The 15,972-nt window shown below is 40.4% G+C and overlaps 1 protein-coding gene across 1 annotated transcript in view; it reads right to left on the bottom strand.

Moving 5' to 3' along the window:
* Positions 1-14,793, bottom strand: part of PPIL4 (peptidylprolyl isomerase like 4) — a 30,093-nt gene extending 15,300 nt beyond the window's left edge. The window contains exons 1-11 of the mRNA XM_045009878.1: positions 14,533-14,793; positions 13,387-13,454; positions 13,237-13,301; positions 11,274-11,391; positions 10,324-10,466; positions 7,788-7,884; positions 5,482-5,598; positions 4,122-4,246; positions 3,425-3,491; positions 2,545-2,656; positions 217-313 (exon numbers count right to left, since the gene is read on the bottom strand). Of these exons, the coding sequence (XP_044865813.1) occupies positions 217-313; positions 2,545-2,656; positions 3,425-3,491; positions 4,122-4,246; positions 5,482-5,598; positions 7,788-7,884; positions 10,324-10,466; positions 11,274-11,391; positions 13,237-13,301; positions 13,387-13,454; positions 14,533-14,602 (1,079 nt within the window). The 5' untranslated portion in view covers positions 14,603-14,793. The remainder of the gene's footprint in view (positions 1-216; positions 314-2,544; positions 2,657-3,424; positions 3,492-4,121; positions 4,247-5,481; positions 5,599-7,787; positions 7,885-10,323; positions 10,467-11,273; positions 11,392-13,236; positions 13,302-13,386; positions 13,455-14,532) is intronic.
* Positions 14,794-15,972: the final 1,179 nt, after the last annotated feature.

Consider the following 15,972-nt stretch of genomic DNA (forward strand, 5'->3'; position numbering starts at 1 on the left):
ATGCAAAGTGGGTGTAAAATAAACACATTCTGATCTGACAGTATGTTATACCTTGTTCAAACAAAATAGCAAATTAAAAAACAAACTGTAATTCCAAAACTGATGCCACATGGTTATGTTAAGCAGCAATTAAACATCTGCCCAACAAAAGCTTAGAGAATCAGAACTACATTATAGGCCAATATGTCACACAGATTGTTCAACTGTTAAGGATACTCTTGATTTGGCTTTACTTTCTCCTTCAAAGTTAATTTGGAACGTTTATCATGTTCCTTTTCATACTCTTTGAAGTCATCCTTGGTATACTTCCCACCTGTTCATACAAAAACAATCAACTGGGCTTTCATCTCCATCTTAAAAATCAAACAAGACATAGCAGTACAGCACACTTCAAGATACAATTGTCATCAGTTACCTCCATCATTACTGTAATCACATTTACAGAAGTGCCCAGTGACAAACTCCAGGAATGGTCTTACAGTGTGCATGACCCAGAGCAAAAGAGGGAGGATCAGGCCATGGTTTTCCTTCCGTTGCTAGTCCTTCTGCCTGAGAAGACCAAGCTAGGTAATGGTTTCCTCCCACCTCATGCCTATTGGATGCAGAGCTTGGATAGGGTCACAAGGCACCAAGTGGCAATTGTTGTGTTTGTGCTTGAAGCTGGTCCTGCAGCTCTCTGCTTAAGGCTCTGTTGGCATTTCTGTTACTGCCCCCTATTTTCAAAATCAAAACAATGAAATTTTGTTCTGTGCTAAATCTTAGAGGAAGGGAGCAAATCTCACTACAAAATTATACACTTTTTAGTAAAAAATTTGAAACAAGCATTTTTCATGGGTTAACATTTTAAAGGGGCATATTGGATTTTATTTTCCATATTTCTGTTTTGAAGTTTTGAAAACTAGTTAACAGTACTGTCAGTTATGTGCTGCCACCTTATGGTGAAGGCTAATACTGCAACAGAAGTATTAAATGCCTAAAAAAAAAACAACCAGGAGTACTTGTGGCACCTTAGAGACTAACAAATTTATTTCATCATGAGCTTTCGAGAGCTACAGCTCACTTCTTTGGATGCATAGAATGGAACACACAGACAGGAGATATTTATATCCATTCTATGCATCTGAAGAGGTGAGCTGTAGCTCTCGAAAGCTTATGCTGAAATAAATGTTAGTCTCTAAGGTGCCACAAGTACTCCTGTTCTTTTTGCGGATACAGACTAACACGGCTGCTACTCTGAAACCTGTCATTAAATGCCTAGATACAGTAACTCCTCACTTAACCTTGTAGGTATGTTCCTGAAAAATGCGACTAAGTGAAACAATGTTAAGCGAATCCAATTTCCCCATAAGAATTAATATAAATGGGGGGTTAGGTTCCAGGGGAATTTTTTTTTGCCAGACAAAAAGGCATTACATACATTTAAACAATTTTAAACAAGCAATTTAATACTACGTAGTAGTGTGCATGTGCTGTGTGTTTACAAACACACTGTACAGTACTATAGTTGGGAGGTGCCCCTGCCTTACCCCACACAGGCACAGCCCACTGCACTGGAGACAAAGAGGCTGAAGGTGCTGTAGACTAGGAGAAGCAGGTTGCGCAGCAGCGGCAGCTTCCCCTACTCTGCAAGCACCCGGGGGGGGGGGAGGGCTCAACCCTCAGCACGCCCACTGCCCCCCTTCCCCCAAGCCCTCATCCTTGACCTGCCTCTTCTCTCCACCACCCACCCCCTTTACTTCCCAGGCTGCATCCTCCCTCCTCCCCCGTCCCTCCACTCCCTTCTAAAGGCCTCAAGCCAGCTGATTGCTGCTGGCAGGAGGCAGGGGAGGGAGGGGGAGCCTGCACGCTGAGTCCTCGCTCCTCCCCCCGAAACACCGCAAGCCAGCTGATTGCCGTGGGCGGGGGGGAAGGAGGAGGGGGAAGGCGCTGATCTGCGGGGTCTGCTGGTGGGTGCTGTGGCGGGGGGTGGGAGGGGACGTAGGGAGGCTGCCAGCTGTGGAGAAAGCAGGCAGCCAAACAACGTAAGAGTGGAGCATTGCACAACTTTAAAATGAGCATGTTCCCTAATTGATCAGCAACGTAACAACGAAACAGCGTTAAGCAGGGTGACTTTAAGTGAGGAGTTACTGTATTCAGTTTGTCTTGTAAATATAATCCTTCATGAAGTGATGGATGACAAACCAAAAGGAAGAATATGCTGATTACTGCAGTTTTATGTTAATAAATATCCAAAATTATCCCTTTAAAGCTTGAGATTAATATAAAACAATACCAATAGTTGACTTTTACCGGCAAAAAATACACTTGACAACATGACAGCTACCAGTAAACCCCTTGTCCTCTAATACGCAGGAAACAGGTAGAGACCTAGATTTAGTAGCCTTTGCTCATGCAAAGTTGTGGCCATTATATCACCGAAAAGGAGTTGATTAACCTTGTAACAGAGATGCTTGTCCTATACAACAACGCTAGTTTAGGAGAGCATTATTTACTAATTTAAGGTTTGAAGTTGGTACAGGATCAAAAGATGACAAATAAAACTACCTTTTCCTCTCCATTTAATCTTTGCAACAGACTGGCTAAAATCCACATGTATTCTCCGGTCATCTATCAGCACATTATCCATTTTGAAGTAGGCTTTCTCACAATCTTCCTCCTTTTGCAGTGTTTCCAGAAGATTTAAATCAAGATTAACAAACAAATCATACACAAATCCAAAATGAATGGCTCTTCGCATAGAGATTCCTAATGAATATGCCAAAATTGAGTAAATATGTATTTCATTTTCTAAAATGAATTAAATCACAACACTTGTCACACTTCTAACATTTTTAAATGTAAGTATAATAATTTTACAATTTGCCTTAATGCAAGCATTTCATCTTTGAGATTAGATAAATCTATGCCAAAACAGACTAGTTATTTATGTGTATTATGTTTGGAATAATACATTTAGAAACAGTTACAACAACAGACAATAGCTTTATTAAAAACCTTAAACTCCCTGGCAGGCTAAAGATAAGTGTTTTGGCATACTCTTGAACTTCACTCAGACAACTTTCTCTCAGAATACAGAGAGATAACAGCCAATCAATAAAACACAAACTATAAATTTTATATCATGAGAACAACTTCAGTCTGATCATATTCCAATTATTGACTTCAAAAGGGACTGAAGTACATACTTAAACAGTTTGCTAAATAGGGATGAACTTAAGTATATGCTTAAATGTTTTCCTGAACTGAGGACTACATCCTTTGTAGGCTGCAGTCGATAGATGAGAATATTAACCAACACACTTGAGCAGATCCCCCATTCTCATTCCATCCAGCATAGAGCTGTGTTTGCGAGAAGAGAGATAACCCAAGCATATCATTACACTGTTTTTATAAGCAACATTTGTGTATCTCCACAAGAACATACCTTTTCAAATTCAATGAATGCATAACAAAGAGATTCACCTGTCTTCCAGTCTCGAATTACTTCACAGCTGAAAAAATACCATCAAATTAAAGAATGCCTCTGGTCTGAAAATGTCTGACGACTATCACTTGATCAGGTTAGAAATTCTAATCTATGTTATGCCGCCTTTGGGGCTTGATCCTGCAACCGTAACTCACATAAGTAACCTTTACTCACAATGATTTCAAACAGCTGAAGCGGATTTAAATAGGACTACTCAGGTGAGCAATAATTACTCATATGTGTGATTAGTGCGGGTTTTAGAATTAGTCCTAAAATTAGTAAAATAAAAGCTTATTGAATCCGATTCTATTTTACATCATTAATGCTCTGATTTCTTTTTGCATTTTACTAAGCTACGACAAAAATTCGTTAGTTTAACTTTTGGGATTGTAATTAATGCTGAGGATTGTTTAAGAAAGCCATGTAACAGGCTGGCAGTATTTCTCTGAAACACCCCACCTTGTCAGCAGTTGTCCCACTACTATACCCAGATACAAGGGCGGTCAAAGCGGGTCTCCAAAGAGAGAGAGAGTGCGCGAGCGCGCGCATGCACACAGAGCAGTGAAGCCTAGGGAGACTGCTTAAACTGAACTTGGTTCTCCTTTTGGTGGGTTGTTTTATTTTTTTTTTTAAATAACTATTATGTAGAAGTTACCTTTTAATGGGCCCAAATCGTGAAAATATTATCTCCAGGTCTTCATCTGTGGTCACAGGATTCAGTTTACAAACAAACAGCACATTTTCTGGTGGTTTGATATCTGCATCTGGTAAATCTCCCACCTACAGCACACAGAAAAGGGAAGGCTTTTCAATTTGTTCTATACAAAGCTTCCTGAATTTCATGGCACTGAGTATGTTCTGCTGGGAAAGGAGGGGAGGGGACAACAAATATTCTTTTCCTCACGACTCAGTCAGTGGAAATCTGGGGAAAAGCCTATAGTCAACTCACAAGACTCAAAAAAGGAGAACATTATTTTTCCCAAAAAGTATGGTTAGTGGTTAAAACAGGTGACTAGAAATCTGCAGTGTTCTACTGCCAACGACTGCATAATTAATATTCTTTGCTTTAGTTCCTCCATCAGTAAAATGAGGATAATACTTCTCTCTTTTGCAGGAATGCTGAGGGTTAAATTTGTTTGTAAAAAGCTTTTTTTTACGTTCTTTAGATGAAAGATACTATGCAAGAGTACTATTAGAGCTGTTAGTATTAGTCAAATTTGGGTGGATGAATAATACAAAGTTGGCAAACAAAAAAATGCATAATGATTTGTCACGTACATTCAATCAAAGGACTCTGCTGCCATTTTAAAAAGAACTGAATTGGGTCTTTTCCTCAATGTATTAATATTCCTAAAGAAGGCGAATTGAACCTCCTCTAAAGTCTGGCACCAGCCATATTAAATTCCAGTTCACCTCAACCCCACAAGGACTCCAGACGCTACAACCATATAGTACCATTAAGTCATAAACACCCCCAAGGGAAGAGAGCAGGGGAAAAAAATTAACTATTAGTGGGTTCTTCCTTATTATCTAACAGCAGGCAGCTGTTCTGCTGTGCATTCCCAATGCCAATATGTGAATTTGGGGAGAAATTATTTCACGGTAACTCAGCCACCCAATGCATACAAACTTTCAGTACTAAAGCTAGAAACACACAGCGGGGATAACAGTTCCATACAGGACTGACCAGCTTTTTAAAATTTAACAAGCGTTTCTAGCAAGCTCTTCCAAACCCCCTATCAAACCAATTCTAGTCCTGGGTTCGAAACAGAGATGGTACTGGTCTTCCCGGGAAGTCGCCTCCTACAAATGGACGAAGACCAAGTGTCCACATTCACTCTTTTAGTTCTACCAACAGCCTGATACCATGCACTCTAATCCACGAGGCCAACAATTCTGACATGCAACTCAAGGCAAGCATTTGTCTTAAACACTCACTCACCCAGACATAATGTAGAGCATGTATACACAAAGAAATTACATCTGACAGGACGACAAAAAAACCTGATGTTTACCATTTCCAAAAGAATGGCCTGAGTTTTTGCTTCTTTCTCTGCGTGAATTTCTTCCACTTCATCAACAGACTTTCCTTTGAAGTCATCAATTTCCTCATCTGCTCTTATTCTGCCACTCTATGAGAAATTGAAAAAACAAAAACAAAAAACAGCATTTTAAATACTGACCCATGGGTAAGCCTTTATTTTCCTTAATACTAAAACCCTACCTCAGTCTGGGATTCTGTGTGTTGTGAAACGAAGAATTATATCTCTGAAGAATTGGGCTAAGATCACTCACTCTAGTCAGACAGACAACCAAGTAGCCTACACATGGTAATGAGTTTCAATCACAGTCAGCCTGGGCTAAATTCAATTACAGGATATGGAGTCTTTCACCTCTATTATCCCAAACCTATCCCCAACATACCTGGCAGCTTGTTTTTATTTAGAGGAGTACATCCCTATTTTTTTTTTAATATTTCTTTATTGAAATGAGTATACAAGTATTATTAGAGATTTCTGCCTCATCTAGCAAGACTTCAATTTAACAGATAAAATATACAGTTCCTGTAATTGTACTACTACTGTATTTTGTCAAGTACTCCAAACATTCCTACAACAAAATATTGGCCATTTTAAAATCTCCTCCTCCAAAAAGTTCTCTCAGTTCAAAACATTTCACTAGAGCTAACTGGTGTATTCCTGTTTTTCTCTCTGCAAGTGTCTGATTATAAAACTTTCAAGTATTTGTCTAGCATACACTGGGCTATCAAGCTCCTTATGCAGTGTTTAGACATGTGGATATATTAGACTAATCTTGATATACCCTCTATTCTAATTAAGTTCCTATACCAAACTCATCACTATGGTATCTGTTAAAACTTTTTTTTTTTTTAATCATGTAACTTCTCTATTCAATTTACTGTTTGAAACATTGTTCCCAGACAAAAGATATTTCCTTTCAGCAGCTCCAATAACTGCAAGGTAAGAAAAAACATAATTATAAGCTTAATTGTTCTGCAAATCCCTTCTGCCTAGAATACAGACAAAACAAACCAGCATGTCTGCTTGTATGTGAACTGTGGATAGTGAAGTCATACTTTCCAGCTTAACAATCATTTTATTTTGTGTGGAAGTGCTGATAATATTTCTTATTGAAAAAAGGGAATAAAAGGATAAACTTAATTTTATACTGGAAAGTAAGAAGTTAGCAGTGATTTTTTTGGATTCTTCCAGAAGAATGTATCAAAGAAACAATGTCAGAGCTAGGCATTTCAGACAACGGATTCATTACTATTAAAATAACATTACAGCTTTTTTCTTTGTAGTGTGAATTATAAAATAAGTCTTTGCATTCTATCCCACAATACACAGTCACAACTGGAAACACCGGGCTGATTTTTTTTTGTTCTCTTCTTCAAAACTGTAATAGTTATTTGCTTTGTAAACACAGAAGTCACTTCAAGTACAACTGCGCTGTGAAGGTCCATCTAGCCTAGTATGCTGTGTTCCAACAGTGGCCAATGCCAGGTGCCCCATAAGGAATGAACAAAACAGGTAATCATCAAGTGATCCAACAGAGGTAGGGACACCATCCCTGCCCATAAGTCCTTGATGGACCTATCCTCCATGAACTTATTTAGTTCTTTTTTTAATCCTGTTATAGTCTTGGCCTTCAAAACATCCTACTCTGGCAAGGAGTTCCAAAGGTTGACTGTGTTGTGTGAAGAAATACTTCCTTTCATTTATTTTAAACAGGGCTTTGGAGCTGTGCTCTGGCTCCGCTCCAACTCCAGGGGGAAACCTGTGGCTCCACGCTCCGGAGCTGCTCCAAAGCCCTGGTTTTAAACATTCTGCCTATTCATTTCATTTGGTGACCTCTAGTTTTTTCATTATGAGGAGTAAATAACACTTCCTTATTTACTTTCTCCACACCAGTCACGATTTTATAGACCTCTATCATATCCCCACTTAATTGTCTCTTTTCCAAGCTGAAAAGTCCCAGTCTTATTAATCTCTCCTCATATGGAAGCAGTTCCGTACCCCTAATAATTTTTGTTGCCCTTTTCTGAACATTTTCCAATTACAATATATCTTTTTATATTTTCAGAAATCTTACCCCATTCAAGAAATGCGTAATTGTATATTGGCAGCTCTTATTTTGCAAAACACTTCATTGCACGTTTAACTTTAAGCACGAGTAGTCTCTTTGACTTCAATGGACTACTCACGCGTTGTTGAATGTGGGACATAGAGGAAACTCAACTAGTTAGCACATTTATTCATTTCCAACATCTTCCCGAGAAGCTATTAGCAGTACTTACATCTATTTGTTCCTTGGTGGGCTCTGGGGAGCCGTCGGGTATTATCAAACCAGAAGGGTCATCAAATGGATCATCTAATATCACTGTATGATTTATCCTAATGGGAAATGTAAAGTAAAGTCCAAGAGTCAGCCTTTTAATTTGTTTAAAACTAGCTCGTACTTTAATTGATGAACATGGGATCAATTTTAGGGTTACTAGTAGATATTATATACTACTACAGGGCTAGACAAATAAATACTCTGTATACCTACATACTAAATTCTATGTACTAATATATAATGATTAATAAAGCCAGTTCAGATGTGCACACAGGCTGCTAGGATACAAGGAATAAAACTGAGTGTTTTTATTAATAACTAATTGTTGATTTTCTAATGTATTTGTTTATTCTTAGACCAACAGTTAATTTAGCTTGTGAGTAAAGTCCTCATTTCAACCTCTCTTGCCCTCTTAACTCCCCACTTAGTGAATCCTACAGTTATTTTTGGCTACATGGAATCAAAACAAATATACAGCTGAACTGTTCGAAAGTGGTACACAGATTAATATACAAGAAACCTACAGATCACCACAGCCACTTTCACAGATCCAGTAACCAACCCAAACATGCCAAGAAATCTGTTATCTACAGCCAGGCACTCAGATACCACAGAATATGCTCCAAGGAGAAAGTCACCTTAATATGCTTAAGACCACGTTCAACAAGCAAGGATATTTCACCAGAGAAGTAGATCCCATCATGGAATAAGTCACCCAAATTCCTCAAGAGAACCCCCTTCAACATGGAAATAAAGTCTCCTCTGTCCGCACACCTCTAATTGTCACTTACGACCCACATTAGAACCCATATGGGAGGCAGGGGTATCAAACAATTACAATCTATACACTATGGGGACCATATCCTGAAGTAAGTCTTTCCTGAACTGCCCTGCTCTTCTGTCCTTCAAACCACCCCACCCCAACCTCATTATCAGAAACAAGCTCCCCATAGACCAAGATACATCAACTAAAAGCAACCCCAGACCCTGCTAGATCGGCAGATACAAAAGTCTGTAGATATATCTGAACTGCAATAATTATCAACACCCCCCACAATACACCTTTCAAGATCCATGGGTCCTACACATGCCTGTCAACATGTGGTGTACCTCATCCAGCACACTAAATCCCCAACAATTATGTGGGTGAAACCAGACAATCACTATATTCCTAAAGAACTCTCTCAGAAAAATTATAAAAAACAAAAAACACCCTATCACTTGTGTGTGAACATTTTTCACAATGAGATCACTCTCTATCTGACCTCAGTTCTCATCCTCAAAGGAAACCTGCGTAACACTTTCAAAAGACAAGCCTGGGAGCTTAAATGTATATCTTTGCTAGACACTAAAAGTCATGGTTTGAATACCGAAACTGGATTTATGATTTATTACAATAATCTATAACCCACTAACCTCCTCCCCCAGCTTTTTCTTCCTCTCCTTTTCCCTCTATGATTAGAGAGGTGTTAGCAGGCCACTTCACCTTAAATAGTCCCTTGAAATATGTGCTACCTACTTATGCTACAAAATCTGTTCCACCTTGTACTTAGCTTTGACACTCTGAGTACATTTTCCAGGCCTGAAGATCTGGGTGTAAGCTTGTTTCTCACCAGTAGAAGTTGGTCCAATAAAAGAAATTACCTCACCCACCTAGTCTCTCTCATATCCTGGAACCAACACACCTATACCACCACATACACAGAACAACATTATAAACATTATTTTGGATGGTCTGGACAACATCCATCCCATCTATGGGCCCAATCCTGCAAACTCACAATGCTGCTATGTGCAGATGCAGGGTCCGTCTGAGCTTACAGGTCGGGGGCTTACAACTTCTCTTTCAGCTGATAAGACAGCATGATCTAGTCAACGCATCTTCCTCTGAAGACATTTAGTAAGTCTCCATAACACATAGTTACACAATATTTTACCAGTAATGATGGAATGAAGAAGCATACTAGATATTTTCACAAGTGTCCTGACATTGCCATATTAACTCTATTTACAGAAAGATCAAGGAACCAGTTTTTACAAAAATTACAACACACCCTCTGTAAGGGGACAGGTTCCATTCCGACCTTCTGATACCCAGAAACCTCTCAGACTCTCCAGCGAGTAGCACTTCCACATTATTTATTTATATTCCCGCCACCAACCCCAATACAGTCCTGTGCAGCTAAGTATTTACAGTGGTTTCTTGCACCTTTCTGCAGGGCCAGAGAGGAACAGAGATCTCCCTCCCTTAGAATCCCAGAACAGACAGGATTCAACTAACCCAATCTTCTGCCCCTTCTTTCCTTTAACAGCCCTCAGCTGGTGTCTAACTGGTTCATCAGTCTCGAGACTGATCAGCTAATTATTAGCCACATACTCCCCAGTAGGCCTTCTCCACGGAAACTAATTCGTACCTAAGTGATCTGAGAACTTGCTAATGTGTTAGCCTCCAGCACTTTGTCACCTCTAAGCTAGGAAGTTAAACCTAGTCATACCTGATGTCTTGATAAGGAACAAATTCCTTGTCAACGAAGGTCTCGTTAATTTTCTTTAATACATCCATGCCTTCTGTTACTTCTCCAAACACTGTGTGCACACCATCAAGGTAATCTAGGTTTTCCCCTGTAGTAATAAGAAACTACAAAGACAAGATGAAAAAAAACTGTTTACAAGTAAACCATAACATTTTTAGAATCTCCATATAATTTTGAGCCTGACACCATGCCCTCTGAAGTAAGTGGGAGTTTTACCATTGACTTCAATGGGAGGGGACGGGACCAGACCTACAAGCAGTGTAAACTGATGTTGCTCCATTGGCTTTAATGGAACTATGACAGTTTACACCAGCTGAGCATCTAGCCCTCCACCCTTAATTTAGAACAGACTGTATGATTAACCAACACAAAAATGAATGACATTTGGAACCCATGCTTTACAATCAAATTGGAAAAGTCTTGCTCATTGCTATATTTAGCTGCACACAGTTCTAGCTAAGGGGAATTGACAAATTTGTCCAGGATCACAAGAGCAGATTTTTAAAAATATTTTTTTTAAAGTATATGTAGGGAATACTACACATTAGGCCAGTTAACTTCCACACTGTCCCCTTCAGTCCTTTTCTTCCTAAACAACATTATTTTTAGTGATTATTTTATCAGCCTAGCACCTTTGATCAGCTCTACAATAATGAACCAATAAGTGCATATGATGATGAAGAAAACATGTTATTAAGGTAAGATTTCAATTTCCAAGTTAGAGAGTTTAATATAACTAGGAAGCTCTAGAATCATTTGAAAAAATATGAATACCTCATCAGTATCCTTTTAACGATAAAAAACAGTAACTGTGTGTTATTTTCATTGTTATGCACATTTTTTAAACCTGTGGAGTTTCCATCTTTGCTATTCCAGAGTTATAGCAAAGCCTCCCAATACTGTGCGCTGACCTGAGATCCATGCTGATCATTGCCATTGTTCACCATTGACACGGTTCCCTTTTTCTTGTGCTTAATTCTTGGCACTTTTTCTGCCTCAAAAAATCTAGCTTGATCACCATAGAGTTTACTGAAAATATATACAATAAATATGTTATGAGGCAGCAAGATTAAAAAATGCTGACAGCGAAACAAGCGTTATACAACAGTGAACAAGACAAAATAATTTACCAAAATATGTTATAATAAGAATGCTCAAATAAAATGATCACTTTACGGTACACATTTATAATGTGACTATAGAATTACCCAACCACCCCCCATAATGCAGATAATGTTAACAGCGCTTTCCCTGGAGACATTCTACAGAATGAGGGGTTTTAAAGCATATCAGAAAACATTTTCTGACATCTCTGGTAGATACTAGCATGTAATTTGCTAGAAGCTACTGTCAAAACATACTTTCAGTACAGTTTGCAGGGAATTAAAAGTATAATTCACTTTATCAAATATAAATGGTACTTGGGCACCTAATTCGCCTCATAAAACAAAGTAAAAACCATTAAATAGTTTGTACATAGACTAAAACTGATCATCTGAACAGAAAAAGCTGCAAACTTCATTTTACACATTAGCTTTCAAGGCATACAGGACTATATGCAGTGATTTTAAGTCTCAATGTCTGATCCTGATCTCACATTGTTCTCCCCCAGGTGAGAGAGAACTGGCTTACACAGAAAGTTATTATTTTAAACTGATTGCGAACCTACATGTCCACTCTTAAATCCATTTCAACATGGCTTATATCAGTTTAGGTTGCACTAAGAACTGAAATCCCCACATTTCTGTCCTGTTCAGTAATAAGAAAAAGGTAACATCCGAAGAATGGATCTGTATTCTCAAAGGCCAGCAGCAGAACAGAAGAGGGAAGCAAGTCAGCCTGCCACTCTTTTAGAAGATGCTACTTGTGACAGAGCACATCAAGGAGCCAGGCAGGGAAAGAAAAAAATCAGTATATAATATGAAAAAGTGCAAAGGAAGAGAAGATCCCAGGAGTGACTGGTGACAGACGAGAAAAATAATACATCAGAATCCTGGATTGTCAAAAGTTTTAAACCACTTACAAGGACAGCATTTGGTCCCCATCTACCCTATAGTGTGGGTAAAAAAGTTTGTAACCATGTTATAATGGAGTTAGGGAGACCTGATTACAGCATAGTAGAACAGATGTAAATTTATTTGGTGTACTTCGTTAAAGGTCCATATTACTGAGGTCTGGAGCAGTGTTAACCAGTTTGCATGGGCGAATAACTGCAAGTCTATTGGCTACAGAGAGTTACATGAGAACTATTCATCAACTAAGCAGTAAATACAGGTGTTTTTTCTCCCTGCAACTTGCACTTGATTTTTCCCCTATACAACATCAGATTCAAAGGAAAAGTTATTTGGAAGATTATGCAGTCAGCCAAAATTCTATCTTACCTGTTTGCATGCTTCTTCAGGTGCATCACTATAGAAAACTGATTTTTATAAGAAATGTAATTTTCTTCCTAACACTCATTTTAATGCGTCCCTCTTAAAAAACACCCAAACAAGACTCTCTAATTACCTATTACCAAAAAGCACACTTCATGTATTTAGTGTAGTTAAAATTTGAGCCCAAGCAACAGTTTTATTGATTTTGAAAGGGGGCTCGGGGAGTTGACACACAGCGCAGCAGCCAAACCTAGTCACCTGCTCACAATTACACCTGGTATTGATTTGATTTAAGAACAGACGTAGCATACTGTCCCAAAAAAACCTAAATGTCTAGGATCAAAAGACAGCATGGGGAATGACAACAGACATCAAGGTGTATGAGCCAAAAGCAGCTCTCATCTCCCAACAATGATTCAGTAGGACATTCAGCAAGTCCAAACTGGGTCAACTACACTCCCAAATTAGGCCTATTTCATATTAAGTAGGTTTTACTCACCAAAAGATAGATTCCCCTCCACGGCCAGTCCCCAAGGGGTCACCAGTTTGTATAATAAAATCCCTCTGTAACAATGCAAGATACACAAGGTATTAGTCAACTTATGAATGTAGACAAAGAAGGAAATAAATATCTATTATAAACACTCACCTGTACATTGTGAATGAGGCAGTAGTTGTAGTACTTGATTTTGCAAAGCTTCAGAAAATTCTGACAAGCTACAAGAAATTATATTGAAATTTACAAACAAAAAAAAACGTTAATGCAATTTGCACCTGGATCGTCTCTCTTTGGCTGTACTTGGATTTTATTAACATCGACTCTAAAGCCTGCTGCACATCTATGGAAAAGATTAAATACTATGCATTTTCCCTTCCTAGATCCCACATCCTGCAATATTTAGAATAGCAATATGAACAGTTGTACAACAAAGATCAGCACACATTTCCCCCTCCCTGACCTTCCCCAAATAATGTCTACCAAGGAAAAAGTCAATGTTGTTTTTTCAATTTAAAAACTATTACACTTACTCAATATTTTAGAAACATAAAAATAAGACGTATATTGTCTGTAGTAGAAGAAAATGAGTTCCCAACCAAAATTATTGTTTATAATTAGAAAAAACCAACAGAGTAATAAGTTTCCCCATACCCTTTAAATTAAATGTAGAAACTAAGGCCCTCATCCTACAAGCACACACATTTAACTTACCAGCGTAAGCATCTTTTATCCTAAAATCCTTACACCCACCCAAACCCAGAATGAAGGTAATATTTGGTATAGCGAATGTAATCGCCAACATGCATTTTCCAACTAAACAAAAAAAATCCTTGCAGGCTTCATGAGAACTGGCACCCAAAAAAGGGCAGGATTACTGCAAGCCCTCAACAAGGGACTCGTTAAGTATCAAAGTGGTGGCTGTGTTAGTCTGGATCCACAAAAACAACAAGGAGTCCGGTGGCACTTTAAAGACTAACAGATTTATTTGAGTATAAGCTTCCGTGGGTACAAACCCCACCTCTTCAGATGCCTGGCGTGTTTGCATCAAGCCAAACGCAGCGACCCCCACATGTGCACTGTGTGGAGGAGGCTGAGCTGAAACACAGTCAGCATCACCAGCTGCTCTGCTCAGGGACCCTGCCGGTGCCCGTCTTTTCAACCCGCCTCTCACCCCCAGCCCCGGCCCCGGTCCCGGTCCCCCCAGCGCCGCGCCGCGCCACCAGCGCTATACCAAGCCCCGCGCGGCCTCCGCGCGCCTCGGCCGAAGGAGCGGGGCAGTAGCGCGGGGCCCCTTACCTCTGGGCCTCTCCTCCGTGTACAGGTCGATCACCAGGTCGCCCACCGTGGTCTCCAGCAGCACGGCCATGGCAGCCGCCGCCGCGCCCCGGAACCACAACCGCCCGCCCCGCCGCCTCCGGGAGAGTAAAAGGGAGACGCCGCAATTTTCGGCTTCGCTGCTACGGAGCGCGCCAGGGCAAACTGAGCATGCTCAGTGACACTTACTGAAGCCGCCGCCCGCCTCACTCTCTGCCCTCACTTGGGATGGCGCTGTGACGCGAGAGTAAAAGGGGGCGGGGCGGGCGGCACGCGATGTGTGCGGGGAGGAGGGGCGGGGCACTGGCTGCCCAGGAGGGCAGAGCCGGAGGGTGGGGCTCAGCAAGGCGCGTGCGCGGCTTGGTGGTGATGGCGGTGGAGCGCGCGCGCGCTGAGCCTGCCGGCAGGGGCCGCAGGACTGGGGCCGTGCGGGGGCGGGGCTGCTGAGAGAGACGCGGGTCTGTGTTCAGCGGCGTCCCTCCCTCGTCAGCGCGTGTTTCTGCCTAGGTCCTCCGACGTGGCTCAGCTGCTTGGGGCCTTTTTCTGCTCCGCCGCGGGCCGCGTGTGGCTTCCCGCCTTTAAATCGCTGAGCTTTTAAAATGTGATTGTTCATTATTCTTAGGGCTGCTCTTGGTTTAGCTTTGCTAACGCTATGGGGGGCGGGGGGCTGTCACTGTGCTGGTTAACCGTTTAATAGCAAACAGGCATTGGTTTGTAGGCGCTTCAGCGCTTGCACCTCTTACTTAATTGGCCTCTCAGAGTTGGTAAGACAACTCCCACCTTTGCATGCTCTCTGTATGTGTATATGTATCTCCTCACTATATGTTCCATTCTGTGCATCTGATGAAGTGGGCTTTAGCCCATGAAAACTTATGCTCAAATAAATTTGTTAGTCTCTGAGGTGCCACAAGGACTCCTGTTCTTTCTGCGGATACAGACTAACTTGGCTGCTACTCTGAAATCACTCACACCTCAGTGTTTCTGGTATAACGTGCTGATTTTTATTGCAATTCTGTAATTTACTATTCTTAATTCTATTTTTCTTTTAATAACATAGGTGATTCTTTGGGATCATATGATTTTGAGATTGACTTGACTTCCTGGGCTACAGTGTTGTTGTAGCTATGTTGGTCCCAGGATATTAGAGAGACAAAGTGGGTGAGGTAATATGTATCTTTTATTGGACCAACTTCTATTGCTAACAAAAAAGCTCTGGGTGGCTCAAAAGCTTGCCTCTCTTACTAACAGAAGTTAGCTCCAATAAAAGCTATTAGCTCACCCACCTTGTCTTCCTGAGTTGGTGTAAACATTTCTTCAGTTTGCTTTGATCTGCAAATGGGGATTGCCTTTTTCAGCTGTTATTCTGCTTCACTATCCAGAACCCTAGTGATTTTTCATTACATCCCTTGTGTGTAGAACTTG

Source organism: Mauremys mutica, chromosome 3 (assembly GCF_020497125.1).
Source record: "Mauremys mutica isolate MM-2020 ecotype Southern chromosome 3, ASM2049712v1, whole genome shotgun sequence".
In the NCBI taxonomy this organism is placed as follows: Eukaryota; Metazoa; Chordata; order Testudines; family Geoemydidae; genus Mauremys; species Mauremys mutica.